Source organism: Podarcis pityusensis (assembly GCF_964106645.2).
Source record: "Podarcis pityusensis genome assembly, chromosome: 5".
NCBI classification, from domain to species: domain Eukaryota; kingdom Metazoa; phylum Chordata; class Lepidosauria; order Squamata; family Lacertidae; genus Podarcis; species Podarcis pityusensis.
Window position 1 is genome coordinate 349,284 of NC_138032.1, and position 16,096 is coordinate 365,379.

At 49.4% G+C, this 16,096-nt stretch overlaps 1 protein-coding gene across 5 annotated transcripts in view; it reads left to right on the plus strand.

Moving 5' to 3' along the window:
* The first annotated feature begins 4,359 nt into the window (after positions 1-4,359).
* Positions 4,360-16,096, plus strand: part of ACAP2 (ArfGAP with coiled-coil, ankyrin repeat and PH domains 2) — a 32,261-nt gene continuing 20,524 nt past the window's right edge. For 4 of the 5 annotated variants that reach the window (XM_081007034.1, XM_081007036.1, XM_081007038.1 and 1 more), the window contains exons 1-4: positions 4,360-4,531; positions 13,823-13,880; positions 14,437-14,556; positions 14,996-15,049. In XM_081007034.1, the coding sequence (XP_080863160.1) occupies positions 4,479-4,531; positions 13,823-13,880; positions 14,437-14,556; positions 14,996-15,049 (285 nt within the window). In that variant the 5' untranslated portion in view covers positions 4,360-4,478. Of the gene's footprint in view, positions 4,532-13,822; positions 13,881-14,373; positions 14,557-14,995; positions 15,050-16,096 lie in introns of all 5 variants that reach the window. The other variant, XM_081007037.1, reaches the window with a different exon arrangement.

The window sequence follows — 16,096 nt, forward strand, 5'->3', positions numbered from 1 at the left end:
AATGTGTGTAAGTTGCAGTTTAACTATACAGTGGTACCTTTGTTTAAGAACAGCTTAGTTTATGAACAACTTGGATTAAGAACGCTGCAAACCCGGAAGTAGGTGTTTTGGTTTGTGAACTTTGCCTTGGAAGCAGAACATGTTCTGCTTCCTATTGAGTGTGTTCCTTTTGTAAATTTCCCCGCTGCTATGGGAAAGCACACCTTGGTTTAAGAACGCTTTGGTTTAAGAACTGACTTCCGGAACGGATTACGTTCGTAAACCAAGGTACTACTGTATATAAATCCTGGTCTGAAACAAACAAAATGCTTTCCCCAAAGCTTATTGAGGCCACTGGTGGTGAATATTTGGGTCTTTGATGGCTTGGGGGGGGGGGGGCTTGCTATATAATGTTACACTACAGCTCCCCAAATCCCTGACCATTAGCCGTGCTGTCTGGGGCAGCTGGGAGTTGTAGTTCAACCATGGCTGGTGATTTGGGGTTGGAAAGGCAGGGGAAGGGATACATGAAAGCATGGGACTGCTGGCCAGTGGCCCATTAAGTCCAGCATCCTGTTCTCACAGCAGCCCTTAATAGGAAACCAGCCAGCAGGATCTGAGCGCAAGAGGAGCTCCCCCTTGCTGTGCTTTCCAGAAACCGACATTCAGAAGCACTGCTGGCCTCAAACTGCAAAGGAAGAGCAGAGCCGCCCATCGCCCTCTCGGTAAAATGGTCTAATCTTCATCTTTTCAAGCCATTGAGGTCGGTGGCCTTGGCAGCCTCCTAGAATCATAGAATCATAGAGTTGGAAGAGACCACAAGGGCCATCGAGTCCAACCCCCTGCCAAGCAGGAAACACCATCAGAGCACTCTTGACATATGGTTGTCAAGCCTCTGCTTAAAGACCTCCAAAGAAGGAGACTCCACCACACTCCTTGGCAGCAAATTCCACTGTCGAACAGCTCTTACTGTCAGGAAGTTCTTCCTAATGTTTAGGTGGAATCTTCTTTCTTGTAGTTTGGATCCATTGCTCCGTGTCCGCTTCTCTGGAGCAGCAGAAAACAACCTTTCTCCCTCCTCTATGTGACATCCTTTTATATATTGGAACATGGCTATCATATCACCCCTTAACCTCCTCTTCTCCAGGCTAAACATGCCCAGCTCCCTTAGCCGTTCCTCATAAGGCATCGTTTCCAGGCCTTTGACCATTTTGGTTGCCCTCCTCTGGACACGTTCCAGTTTGTCAGTGTCCTTCTTGAACTGTGGTGCCCAGAACTGGACACAGTACTCCAGGTGAGGTTTGACCAGAGCAGAATACAGTGGCACTATTACTTCCCTTGATCTAGATGCTATACTCCTATTGATGCAGCCCAGAATTGCATTGGCTTTTTTAGCTGCCGCGTCACACTGTTGGCTCATGTCAAGTTTGTGGTCAACCAAGACTCCTAGATCCTTTTCCCATGTACTGCTCTCAAGCCAGGTGTCACCCATCTTGTATTTGTGCCTCTCATTTTTTTTGCCCAAGTGCAATACTTTACATTTCTCCCTGTTAAAATTCATCTTGTTTGTTTTGGCCCAGTTCTCTAATCTGTCAAGGTCGTTTTGAAGTGTGATCCTGTCCTCTGGGGTGTTAGCCCCCCCTCCCAGTTTGGTGTCATCTGCAAATTTGATCAGGATGCCCTTGAGTCCATCATCCAAGTCGTTGATAAAGATGTTGAATAAGACCGGGCCCAAGACAGAACCCTGTGGCACCCCACTAGTCACTCTTCTCCAGGATGAAGAGGAACCATTGATGAGCACCCTTTGGGTTCGGTCAGTCAGCCAGTTACAAATCCACTGAGTGGTAGCATAGTCAAGACCGCATTTTACCAGCTTCTTTACAAGAATATCATGGGGCACCTTGTCAAATGCCTTGCTGAAATCAAGGTAGGCTACATCCACTGCGTTCCCTTCATCTACCAGGCTTGTAATTCTGTCAAAAAACGAGATCAGGTTAGTCTGACATGACTTATTTTTCAGAAATCCATGCTGACTATTGGTGATCACAGCATTCCTTTCTAGGTGCTCACAGACTGTTTGCTTAATGATCTGCTCCAGAATCTTCCCTGGTATTGATGTCAGACTGACTGGGCGGTAATTATTTGGGTCCTCTCTTTTCCCCTTTTTGAAAATAGGGACAACATTTGCCCTCCTCCAGTCTGCCGGGACTTCGCCTGTTCTCCAGGAATTCTCAAAGATGACTGCCAGTGGTTCTGAGATCACATCTGCCAGTTCTTTTAATACTCTTGGATGCAGTTCATCTGGCTCTGGAGACCTGAATACATCTAAACTAGCCAAGTATTCTTGTACTATCTCCTTAGTTATTCTGGGCTGTGTTTCCTCTGCTGAATCATTTGCTCCAAATTCTTCAGGTCGGGCATTGTTTTCTTTATCGGAGAAGACTGAGGCAAAGAAGGCATTGAGGAGTTCAGCTCTTTCTGTGTCCCCTGTTTGCATTTCACCATCTTCTCCTCTGAGTGACCCCACTGTTTCTAGTTACAGATAGGTAGCCGTGTTGGTCTGCCATAGTCAAAATAAAAAAAATCCTTCCAGTAGCACCTTTAAGACCAACTAAGTTAGTTCTTGGTATGAGCTTTCGTGTGCAAGCACACTTCTTCAGGTATCTGAAGAAGTGTGCTTGCACACGAAAGCTCATACCAAGAACTAACTTAGTTGGTCTTAAAGGTGCTACTGGAAGGATTTTTTTTATTCCCACTGTTTCTGTGGATTTTTTTTGCTACGAACATACCCATAAAAGCCTTTTTTGTTGCTTCTAACCTCTCTAGCAAGCCTGAGTTCATTCTGTGCTTTAGCTTTTCTGACTTTGTGTCTACATGTGCTGGCTATTTGTTTGAATTCCTCTTTGGTGGTTTCCCCCCTTTTCCATTTTTTGTACACATCCTTTTTTAATCTTAACTCAGTTAAAAGTTCTTTAGATAGCCACCCTGGCTTCTTTAGGCACCTTCCATGTTTCCGTCTCATTGGTATTGCCTGACTTTGTGCTTTTAGTATCTCCCTCTTAACAAACTCCCAGCCATCATGAACTCCCTTTCCTTTTAGTATTACTGTCCATGGGATCTCACCCAGCACTTCCCTAAGTTTTATGAAGTCGGCTTTCTTAAAGTCAAGAAATTGAGTCCTAGTATGCCTCCTGTGGGAGGGAGTTCCACAGTTCAGTTGTGCTGCGTCTGGAGGGACTCTGTTTTGTAGCAGAGGAAGGGGCTTGGCGAGCATGATTTGTCCAAGGCTGGCGGGGTGGGAAGCCAAACCCCATGTCCTGTTGTAATCTGGATTAAAGGGTGGGGGAAGGGGGGCTTGTCTTTAGACCTGATGTGCTTGGTGGTTTCATTTTGCATTTCTTGTGTTGCTCAGCCGCCCAGCAGAAGGGCGGCAGGATGAATTTAATGGTGCTGATTCCCAGTGCCGGATTTACGTATAAGCTAAACAAACTATAGCTTAGGGCCCCACTCTCTTGGCGCCCCCCCCCCCCCAAAATCTAAAGGAAAAAAAACCACTGGATGTACATTTCCAAAATATAATAATAATAATAATAATAATATTTATGCCTCGCCCAGCCACTCTATTTATGCCTTCCCCAGCCACTCTGGGCGGCTTCCAAAAAAAATATTAAAATACTGTAATATATCAAACATTAAAAGCTTCCCTAAACAGGGCTGCCCTCAGATGTCTTCTAAAAGTCTGGTAGTTGTTGTGGGAGGGCGTTCCACAGGGCGGGTGCCACCACCAAGAAGGCCCTCTGCCTGGTTCCCTGTAGCTTGGAGCGAGGGAACCGCCTGAAGGCCCTCGGAGCTGGACCTCAGGCAGAAATACGGGGGTGGAGACGCTCCTTCCGGTGTCCTGGGCCTTTGAGGCCATTGAGGGCTCTCAAGGTCAGCACCAGCACTTCCAATTGTGCCTGGACACCTCCTGGGAGCCAACGCAGATCAGCCCGTCCTGAAAGGGGGCGGGGCTCCTGGTTCTGCATACGTCACTCCCGGAGAGGCGTTCCGCTCGACTGCTAAGCAACGGGGCCCGCCCCCTCTCGACGCGGCTCTGCCTGCTCCCGATTGGCTACGCAGGACGCGACGGCGGCGCGCGTTATAGACGAGCGCTATTGGCTCTCCCGGCTGCCCCTTATCGAGAACGGGGCGGGTGGAGGAAACGGAGGAAAGCGCTTTGGCAGGCCGGGATTGGCGCGAGCAGCCCCACTCTCCCTCCCCATTGGCTCGGGGAGCTGCCCCTTCGGAGGCGGCCTGCGGAAGAGACCCCTGCCGCCGGCAGCCATTGGCTCGCGCGTAGCGCCGCCTGTGCCGATTGGTCGGCGCGTGGGGCGCTGGGCTGGGCTCCGCCCCCCTCTCCGCCCGTCCTGCGCCCCGCCCCCCCCCCCGGCGGAGCCGAGGCGAGTCTCTGAGGGAGAGAAGGAAGGAGCGGCGGCGGCGGCGGGGAGGAGGCAGCAGCCATGAGGGTCGCCGTGGACTTCGAGGAGTGCCTCAAGGACTCGCCCCGCTTCAGGTCCGGGGGGTGGCGGGGCGGGGGGGGGGGAAGCCCGGGGCCAGCCAGCCCAGACCCCCGCGGGCAAAGGAAGGCGAGCCCGCCGCCTCTCCAGGGCCGCCTCCCCGCGGAAGCCTCTTGCTCCCTCCGCCCGGGGACAGCCTCTCGCCGAGGGGAAGACGCCTCTCGGGGCCCCTCTCCACCGTCTCCGATTCCGCCCTTCCTCTCCTGCAGGCACCCCCAGATTCGGCCCTCCAGCTGTTTTGGGACTGCAACTCCCAGCATCCCTGACCACTGGTCCTGCTAGCTAGGGATGATGGGAGTAGTAGTCCCAAAACAGCTGGAGGGCCGAGTTCGGGGGTGCCTGCTCTGCAGGCTCGTCCTCCAGCGTGGGGGGGGGGCAGAGGGGGCAGCCTCCTCCTCCTCCTCCTCCTCCTCCTCCTCCTCCTCCTCCTCCGGCTTCCCCTCTGAGGCAGCCCGAGCCTGCGGCAGACCTTCAGGGAGTGGGGTGGAGATTGTCCCAGGCCAGGGGCTCCTTGGGGGGAGAAGAGGCCATGAAGCAGATGGGGGCCTCCCTTGCCACTTTTGGCCAAGCCCAGCTGGGCTTTGGGGCTTAGGAGGACCTTGCTAGCCGGATCCTTGCGGGGCATCAGTGCTCACTGGGATCCAGGCATGGACAGGCTGAGTACCAAGAAAGGCCTGGGTGCTTTTTGTGGTCCTGTGGTGAAGACTTTGTCTTGCGAGCCCTGGAGGGCGTTCAACATCAGGGTACAAATGAGAAGCATCAAAATAAGTGGTGGATCCTTTTGTCAATATAAAACTTGTAGGAATCATTGACTTCTCCTAATGCTCAAATGTTCTGATGGACATGTGACTCTTTCATATCTGTTAGACTGTATTTGCTAAGTTACAGTGGATGTTTCTGTGGATGGTTTGTTGGTTTGTTTGTGTGTTTTGACTTCCACAAGCAGCATTCATCTTGAGCTCAGCTGCTCTGGAATGTACGCAAGAAATAGACCGGAACAGACACAAATCTGTGTTACCCATCTCAACCAACCCACAGTAAGCGGTGTGGGGGTCTCGCACACCAACCAGCCAACTCTACCTGATTTTGGTTTCATCTGTTTTTGAGCATCTGGTAAAAGCACCTGGTGTGTCCTCAGTTTGTGGTTAGCCTCTTCAGAAGCTTTGAAATATAGGGGAAAGAACAACTGTTAGCCCTATATCCAAATGCTGGAAGGTAACAAGAATGTTGTCCCTTCAATCTCCTACTGCCTGCTTGGCTAGTGGCCTCAGATGCATCCTGCCATGGTGATTCCATCATTTATTTAGGCATCTTGATGGTTTCTTTTCTCTGGTTGCCTCAGGCATCCCTGCTGCTCTTTCCTCACCTTCAGTGTTTCTCATCTACACAATGGGATTCGTAATGCTGGCCTCTTCCATTGCAATGTCATTGAATCCACTTTTCAACATGTGGCTTTTCAGTCAGTGACTATCAAGACAAGGAAAGCAGGATAGGAAGTAGCCACAGTGGCTGGAGGGAGACCTGGGCAGCAGAAGCCACCCCCAGATGTGAGTAAGGGACCGTGGCCCCCAGTGCAGGGATTTATGTCGGCTGCTTGGATATACTGATGCAGGCGATGCCTTAGTTAGACTGCATCCCCCCGTAAGTAGCAGGGTGCCTTCACAGAGCCGATATGTTGGCTGTTATGGAGACATTTCTGCCCTTAACTTGCAGGGTGTACCCACCCTTCCTGTACTGCTGTGTGCTTATGAAATGTTTGGTCCCTCCCTTGCCAGACGCGTCCACTGTGGTCCACCACAGTGGCTCTTCTGGTCATGGAGGTTGTCTCAGATGGGTCACAGCCTGGAGCTTGGAAGGAAAGCTAGAAGGAAACACCCATGCAAGAGGCTGGCTTATTCTGCAAACCGGCGGGTGGTTTCCTGCCAGACTTCTACCCACTTCAGTATGTAATTCTTGGAATCTGGAGCTGATCAAGTTTAGCTGTCCTTTAAAATGGTTCCTTTTGCTGCTCGCGTTTGCCAAATGAATAGAGATTTCTGTCTTGCTGTCATTTTACCTGAATACAGAGAAGCAAAGATACAAAGCCGTTCACAGGGCAGGCTTCTCAGGGCTCCTGCTCTGCAGGTGTGATTCTTTGTGTAAAGTTACCAGAGAAACGATTCAGATGGGTAACTGACAGGGAAAATGGTCTCCAAGTTTTAAAACCCCTTGGATGTGTAGCTGAAATGGAGGAAGAAAAAAGGGCTGAGAGGGTTATTTTTGCCAAGTACTTTGAGATTTGCAGAATAAGGCAGGCATAGTAGAGATGCTGTGTTGCTATTGCATGATAAACTCTGGTTTATTGTGAAGGAAGCCAGCCCAAGCCACATTCATTCCTGTACCTTCTCCCAATCTGGCTTCAGGTTTCAATGAACCACTTTCGCATGGCATCTGAACCTGACAGACTACAGTTTTTTGAAACAAGTCTGCTTTGTAACCTGTACTTGAAGTTGGCTTGTTTGAAGGAAACCATAGTTAAGATAAGCTACCATTTGTCAGATCTAGATGATGTTACAAGCTGTGTTTAATCAGAAATTGGAAGTTCGAGCTCCTTGTGGTGGCGCTGGAAGAGGAGGAGGGGTCTTGTGTGAGTCCAAGGCTTACTCAGCCTTCTTCTCATCTTAATAAACCATAGTCTCTCCTATCTGGATACAGCCCTCTTGGTCTGTTGATGAGGCTGGAGAAATCTCAGGCACCACAAAACTGGATTCAGGCAGCTAGGAATTTTGCAGTCTCCTTCCAGGCTTCGCGGGTCACAGCCTCAGTTTCCTTCTGACAAAGACCAGTGAAACTAGACAAGAGAACAGGCCTCGAGTTGACCCAGTTGTGCAAATGACGGATGTCAAATGCAGAAGTTGTTTCAGGGAGGGGCTCCAAGCATCAAACCCTAACCAGTGTTGCTACAGAGCAACGCGTCAGCAAACTTTTGTTTGGATTGCAAGGAGGAAAATGCTTCTTCAAAGCACTGGAAAGCAGTACTTAATCTGCCACAGCTGTAAGGCAGAGGGTGGGGATGCTTTGTAATGTGTCACTTGCCTTTTGTGCTCTAGTTCGGCGAGGGGGGGGGAGCCTGTGACCCTCCAGGATGGTTGATGGCAGTGAGGGGAGTTGTTGCTCGAAAACATCTTGAGGGACAAAAGTTCCTTGTCCCTGTGCTAGCCCAACAGACTGCAAAGACAATCTTAATTGGCATTTTCAGAAGCATAAGCTATTTTAACTTGCAGCGAAATCCATTCTGTGAATCCCTGCAACTTTGGGTAGCACTCTTCTCCCTGCATTTGTCTTGCCCTCTTTTAAAGCCTTCCCAGTTGGTGCCCACCGCTGTCCTCAAGAGGGGCGCCAAGCCCTCGGGGGAGACTTTTCTGGGAGTGCGGTAGGGGGAAGCAGAAGTGTTTTCTTTTTTTAAAAAATAATTTTTTATTAAGGTTTTAAACAAAGAAAAAAGAAAAACAACACACACAAAAACAATACAAAATTTAACAATAAAAACACAAAACATAACAATTAAAAACAAACTCTCTTTTCCATTCCCAATTTTAAATTACTTATTTTCTGGACTTCCTCATACCTCCCTCTTTTGTATTCCAATCTGCATTATTTGTCCAGCAGTTTCTTTTCCACTTTTTTAAACCCAATCTTTAATTTAATAAAATATTAAAATATATAGCTTCAACTTTTTTAAACCTAATCCTTGTTCTTAATGTCATATACCTTTAAATTTTTCCCTTTTATTATCAAATTTCCATTTCTTTAAACATCTTTAATCTTGATCTTTAATCTTAATCTATCCTTAGCTTTAACCTGTACAGCTGGAAACCACTTATTTTCAATCCAACATCACTCTAACATTCCTTAATTTTGCAGTGTTTCTGAAGATAGTCTTTGAATTTCTTCCAGTCTTCCTCCATCGACTCTTCTCCCTGGTCACGGATTCTGCCAGTCATTTCCGCCAATTCCATATAGTCCATAAGTTTCATCTGCCATTCCTCCAGCGTGGGAAGTTCTTGTGTCTTCCAATACTTTGCGATGAGTATTCTTGCTGCTGTTGTTGCATACATAAAGAAAGTTCTATCCTTTTTTAACACCATTTGGCCCACTATGCCCAGGAGAAAGGCCTCTGGTTTCTTGGGGAAGGTATACTTAAATACCTTTTTTAATTCATTATATATCATTTCCCAGAAAGCCTTAATCTTTGGGCACGTCCACCAAAGGTGAAAAAATGTACCTTCAGTTTCTTTACATTTCCAACATTTGTTATCGGGCAAGTGATAGATTTTCGCAAGCTTGACTGGGGTTATGTACCACCTGTATATCATTTTCATAATATTCTCTCTTAAGGCATTACATGCCGTAAATTTCATACCAGTGGTCCATAACTGTTCCCAGTCAGCAAACATAATGTTATGTCCAACGTCCTGTGCCCATTTAATCATAGCCGATTTTACCGTTTCATCCTGAGTATTCCATTTCAGCAGCAAGTTATACATTCTTGACAGATTCTTAGTTTTGGGTTCTAGCAATTCTGTTTCTAATTTGGATCTTTCCACCTGGAAGCCAACTTTCCTGTCCAATTTGAATGCCTCCATTATCTGATAATAATGAAGCCAGTCTCGCACTTTGTTTTTTAGTTTCTCAAAACTCTGCAATTTCAGTCTATCTCCGTCTTGTTCCAAAATTTCCCAATATTTCGGCCATTTGACCTCCATATTGACCTTTTTCAAGGCTTTCGCTTCCATTGGTGACAGCCACCTTGGGGTTTTGTTTTCTAACAAATCCTTATATCTTAACCAAACATTGAATAGCGCTTTCCTGACAATGTGGTTTTTAAATGCTTTATGTGCTTTGACCTTATCATACCATAGATATGCATGCCATCCAAATACATTATTGAAACCTTCCAAGTCCAAAATGTCAGTGTTTTCAAGAAGTAGCCATTCTTTCAACCAGAAAAGGCTGCTGATTCATAGTAAAGTTTGAGGTCTGGCAGGGCAAATCCACCTCTTTCCTTTGCATCTGTTAATATTTTAAATTTTATTCTAGGCTTCTTGCCCTGCCAGACAAATTTAGAGATATCTTTCTGCCACCTCTTGAAACAATCCATTTTGTCCACAATCTGCAAAGTTTGAAACAAGAACAACATTCTAGGCAATACATTCATCTTTATCGCAGCAATACGGCCTAGCAGTGAAAGCTTCAAATTTGACCAAATTTCTAAATCTTTTTTCACTTCTGACCAACATTTTTCATAATTATCTTTAAATAAATTCCCATTTTTTGCTGTCATGTTAATCCCCAAGTACTTAACTTTCTTGACCACTGTTAAACCTGTCTCATTCTGAAACCTCTCTCTTTCAAACGGTGTTAAATTTTTCTCTAAAACCTTGGTTTTTGATTTGTTCAGTTTAAATCCTGCCACTTGACCAAATTCTTGAATCAGTTCTAAAACCCTTTTTGTACTAGATTCTGGCTCCTGTAACGTCAATACTAAGTCATCTGCAAATGCTCTCAATTTATAATGTTTAATTCCGACCTGTATACCTTTAACCATCTGGTCCCTTCTGATCATATTCAGCAGAACCTCCAGGACCGAAATAAAAAGAAGTGGGGAAATTGGGCAACCTTGTCGTGTCCCTTTTTCAATTTTAAGTTCTTCCGTAACAACATTATTTACAATTAGTTTAGCCTTTTGTTCTGAATAAATTGCACTTATACCATTCTCAAAACCTTGGCCTACCCCCATACCCTGAAGATTCTTCTTCATAAAATTCCAAGAAATATTGTCAAAGGCTTTCTCCGCGTCTACAAATATCAACACTGCTTTAGTGTTAATATTCACTTCTAGTTTTTCCAGGATATCAATTATATTCCTCAAATTATCAGACAAATGTCTTCCTGGGAGAAGCAGAAGTGTTTTCTGCCAAGAACTACTTAAGTTAACTTGCCTTAGGATCCAAGCCTTTACTCCCAAAGATAGACCCTCTTCTTTTTTTTTCTTTTTGTAAATGTGTTTTACTGATTTCAAAGAAAGAAATTAACAGATACAAACAGTTCAAAAAAAATCTAGAGGCAACAGGTAAGTCCCGAATTTGAAAACTAAGGAGGGTACATTAACCCAAAGAACTTAACTCACACAAGCTGAAGCAGTTTCTTGGTTAAAGGGACAGAGCTTCTGCTCCATAATGCTGTGGGTGCTGCCAGTGTGTCCTCGTGCTCTTGGGGCCCCAAGGGAAGAAGGAGGCTGCTTGACTGCCAGCCCATCATCCAGCCACTCTTCTGCACGGCTGGAAACGGAGGTGGCTTTGCAGTTGGTTGCTGCAGCCCTGCAAGTAGGACAGACCGTTTTGCAGAATACCGACCCTCGATACACTCACATGCAAGGTGTCTCTCTGTGCCCCATTTGGCAGTGCCCTCCCCAACCCCACATATATCATGAGCTGCCTTAGTGCTTCAGATGCAGTGTTTTCATTTGGCAAACATTTAAGCACACAGGGCAGCCATGAAGACTAAGAAAGATCCTCCCAAGCAGAGGCTGGGGTTTAAACGCATGCTAGGAGCACGGGAAGCTGCCTTCTCCTGAGTTAGACCACTTAGCTCAGTGCGGTTGACACTGGCTGGCAGCAGCTCTCCAAGGTCTCTGGCAGGGAGGCTTTTCCCAGCCCCCCCCCCGGAGGTGCCATTGAGGATGGAAGCTGGACCTGCGTGCAAAGCAGGCGCTGTGGGTGGACAGGTCTGACCCCTGGGCGCTTGACACTTGGCTCTCCTTTCTTTCTGAGAGGAAGCTGACTTCTGGCAGCCGGATATCTCTGCTTATGAGAAAGTCCTTTCGGAGAGGAGGAGAGAAGGCAGCTTCCCTGACCGTTCTCTGCTCCGTTCGGAGATGGAGCAATAATGACGTGCATTGGGGACCCTTTTCCATGGCAGAGGCTCTGTGTTCAGTTCACTCAGGTTGCTCTTTATTGCGTACATAATCCAATGAAATACAGTTAGAGGAGCAAGCATGGGGCGACTTTCAGTTTGATTCCTGACTGAGGGGGTGAACTGGAGCATTTCCGGACAGGCCTTGTGTTCTCCGGCAGTTTTCTGTGGAGTGTCACAGGCCAGTCTCCCTCCTGATGCCTCCGTTGCTGCGGCATTGGTTACAATTACATCAGTTTGTGTGGCGTCTTGTCCTTGGCTGCTCCTCCAGTCTTGGATTGGTTTTCTCTGGTTTGTTGGTGCTGGAGCTCCTGCCACCCACTTGACCCCACTGTTTGCCCTTCGCCTGAGGTTTGCTCCTTGGATGCTGCGCCTGAAAAGGGTGGGGGCCTCTGTTCATAGCCAGGGGGGCAGGGGATGGCGAACCAGGGTGGGAGGGAGCAGAGCAGCCCAGGGGCTGGACAACCTGCCTGCCCCCTTGCCCGCAGGGGCATCAGTAGCTGCCCTCACTGTGTGGGGGCCACCCTTCCCAGCCTCTCCCTCTTGCCTGCCAGGGTATAGCAGTCAGCTCTTACTGGGCCCTTTCCCCGGTTTTTAATTGGGCACATCTTTTGTAAGGTGTTTTGTGAGCCTATTGGGAGGACAAAGCAGGATATCAGGGTCCTAAATAAAACTTCTAAAACATTCTGCCCATTTGGGAATCCTGGTGGCAGAAAAAGTTGAGCCTCCTTGCTGGCCTGCTCCATTTGTTGCAGGAAAAGCAGCCAAGGGAGGGGGTGGGGGGTGGGATGGCAGAGCCAGGAGCTGCCTTTCTCTCAGAAAAGCCTGCTCACCTCAAGCTGACTCCCCTCTCCTCAGCAGGCAATTCCTCTGGCTTTCCGTCTGCAAAAAGCCATTCAGGCAGGTGCTGGCTAAAGAGGATTTTTAAACTTACCCAAGCACTGCTTGCCTTCTGAAGATGCCCTCCCCCCCTTCTGTAAGTAAAGAAATGTGGCCAGGGCATGGCTGGCAGCACCCTCAGAACCCTCCTTTCACGTGTCTGGGATGTCCTCCGTTGGTTCCTGGTGCTGCTTGTGGGTCCATCTGCTCCAGTTGGTTGTTCAATGGGCTCCAGCCCTTCTGGACGCCACTGGTCCTTGAGGGAGAGCACAAACGGCTGTGGTTCAGGCCAGCTGGGGCCTCGTCACTCTTGTTAACGCCAGGCAAAAGGCACCTGCAGGTTGGCGCTTCTGCCAGAAGCATCCCCGCTCAGCCAGGTGGGGGTCCGTGCATCACGGCTGGCCTGTGTCTGGGGCAGTCTCTTTGCATGGTGCTTTCTCAAAGGAGCCAAGTGAATAACATTCACTTTCTGGCAGGCTGCTGATGCCTAGGAAAAATCAGAGTCCATTTGCATAGCTCTCCAGGAACAACCTTTGCTGGATTTGAGAGGGCCTGCTTTGCAGCTTAGACCCAAATGAACACTTTGCCTCTTTCCCTGCCTCCTCCCCAATGGAAACAGTGAGAAGGGAGGAATGACCCTTTGCTTCATGGCTTTCGTCCCCTCTGGCCCACAGCTGCAGAGCCTGTCAGCTGTTTCCCGGCTGTGTGGTCCCCTGCAGCTGGACTGTGCATCCCAGTTGTGGTGTGTGTGTGTGTGAAGAGACTTTCCTGGGTGGCTCTGCCCACTGGCTGCCTTCCTCACACTGATCCTGCAGCTTCATGGAGATCAGAGTGTGGGGAAAGGGCTCTGTGTGAAAGGGGAATCGAAAAGGCAATTTTTTTAAAAAAAGGTTCTCATCCTCCCTCCAAATGGCAGGAGAGCCCTTTTCCACAAACGGGTTTGGCAGCATCATGCCTGGAGTGGGGAGAGTGTTTCTGTGGCACCCGGTGGCAAATTGAGGTCCCACCTGGCATTGGCAGTTGCTGTTGACTCCGCTCTGTGGAGGCATCCTCTGAGAGGCGACTTGTTTAGCAAGCAGCCCTGAGTGCTTGGCTGCAGTTGTTGACACCGAAGCCTTCTCCTTCTCAGAGTTGTCGTGCAAACAATGGGAATCTGGCCAGACCTAAGTGGGGAAGCCAGTGCCACTGAAACTGCAGGGACTTCCAGGAGTGCCTGGAGATCGGGGCCCGAGTGCAGGGTGTCTCCCTCTGCTACACAGTCCCCCTCCACCCCGTGCCTCTTGGTTGTGCCAGGACGGAGCACCCCCATCCCTCAGATCCCTCCAGGGAGATCCACTGTAAGCCTTTCTGAAGTTGAACTGGCTGCTTTGCGTGTGGTGGGTCTTCTGTTAGCAACGGACGACTTTCCCAGGGAGTCTGGAGGGTATGACATCTCAGTCTGTTTCTTCTTGCAGGGCTGCTTTGGAAGATGTGGAAGGAGATGTGACAGAGCTAGAGCAGAAGCTGGACAAGGTGAGCAAACATCACCTGGGCAGTTCCACCCCACCTTGCTCCTCAGAGGGTCCCTTAGGAAAAGGTTTGGGGAGGGAGAAGCAAAGTTCTGTTGCGGAAGCATAAATCCTTGCACTAGTGGAAGAGGGATATTGAATGCCACCCTTTAGGCCCAACTCCTAGTTGAAGCCAGTTGTGCTCCTGGAACCTGGGGGACAACTAACTGCCAGTCAGCTATTGAGGTGGGCATTGCCATGCGGAACGCAACCAGTTTCTGGAAATCGCAGGTGGGCAGAGTGGCTGCCGTTGTGCTCAGGTCCTGCTGGTGTGCTTCCCATGGGGGGGGGGGGAGGATCTGAATGGCCCCTGTGAGAACAGGAGACTAGACTAGATGGAGTGCCTTTGGCCAGATCCAGCAAGAGGGCAGTAGGTTCTGTCCCATCCAGCATTTTCATCTGCCAAGGTGGTCAGCCAGATGTCGGAGGAAAAGGGCATTTGCTCTTCTTTGCTGCAGAGTAGATATGTTGAGAGACGACCGGGGCCATGAGATAGGAAGACTCTGCTGCTTCTCTTTCAGTTAGTGAAGCTTTGCATTGCGATGATTGACACGGGGAAGGCCTTCTGCCTGGCAAACAAGCAGTTCATCCATGGCATTCAGGACCTGGCTCAGTATTCCAGCAAGGATGCCCTCGTGGAGGTAAGTGCCCCTGCCAAGTGGGCTCAGAAGAGGAGCTTCCCCTTGCCTGGGGAACGGGGCGGGGGCTGCCCGCCTGGGCGCCTGAGTGTGGGCGGCGGGTGGAATCCACAGCCCGTCCAGGGAGGAGCTGTTCCTAAGAGAGTGTAGGAACTTAAATGGGCTCCCCATTAAATATCTGTTGCTTTCATCTCCTTAAGCTAAGCATACTTGGCTCTTCAGCCTTCAAATGGTAAATATATCTGTTAGCTCATGCTGACCCCTTGAGAGAAGTTGGAGAAGAGGAATGTTTGCAAGAGCAGAATCCCACCCTCCCCTCCCGGCCCCCAGTGCAGCCGCAGTCTCTGCTGATCCCTTTGGGAGAGGGGCTTCCCTGCTGTTCCCTGGGCAGGAATAATCTATCTGGCCTTGTTGCTTCCTCTCCCCGCCCCCCCCCCTGCAGACCAGCTTGACGAAGTTCTCCGACAGCCTCCAAGAGATGATCAATTACCACACTGTAAGTTTCAGAAGTAGCTCCGCTTTTCTCCTCTATGGATTTAGAAAGCTGCTTGATAAAGATGTGTAAGTTTTTCTTCCCTGTGTTTCGAGGACACTCCAAGACACTTAGAAATGAAATGCCTCCTTAAAAGATTTAGAATCTCTCTCTCTCTCTTTATTAAAAAAATGTGTGTTTTGAAGTCCCAATGGAGCGTGTATGACTCGGTTGTTCCAGCTTCCTGGAACATTGCAGCTCTTGGCACTCTCTCCCGGTTGCCTTGGCTGGCCATCTGGAAACTCTGCCTCCCTCCCTCTGTCAGGCATGGGGGTGAATCTGCAGCAAGAGTCTGTGCAGGGCCTTGCACATCTTAATTTCTAGCCTCCTTAACACAGAGGCTTTGTCAGAGATGACTCCTGCAGCCTCGTGGCAGCCTGCCGAATGGTGTGGCTCTTTCTTTCAGCTGCAGCGAAAGAAGGAAGCGTCCGCCATGCATCTTCCCGTCATGGGGGGAAAGAAGAGAGATGGAAGCAAGTGAGGGGCTCTTCTCCCTCCCGCCGACATTTTTGCGGCTTGTTTGCGCAGTCCCAGAGCAGGACTCTGGAGCTTAGAAACCCCAAGTTTCCATCGCTCAGTGCCCCCTTGTGGAAGGCACAGGCAGCGCTAGTGGGGATAGGCAGGAAGAACTTCAGTGGGGAGACTGGCTGGACGTTGGAAGGTGCCTTGGAGCAAGAGGCGTCCAGAGAGTCCCGGCAGCACTTTTCCAAGGCTGAGAGGGCATGCGGTGGGGGGTTCCTCCCTGGGGCGTCCTGCACGCAAGCTGTGGTCCGAGGGGAGCCTTCTTGGGCCCAGGCGCAATGACTCTCCTTCTGGGCCTGTTTAGGAGGCTGTGGGTTGGGGCCCTTCTTGCTAAGCCGAGTGGAGGGGTGCGCAGTGTGTGGTCTTTGAGGCAGAGGCCAAGGGAGGGAGCCAGGTGGGCCCTGGGGTTCAGCGCAGGGCTGCAGCTGCTCCTCCGGCAGGTGCTCCCCCCCCCCCGCAGCCTCACTTCTGTTGCGCCTGCCTTCCGTT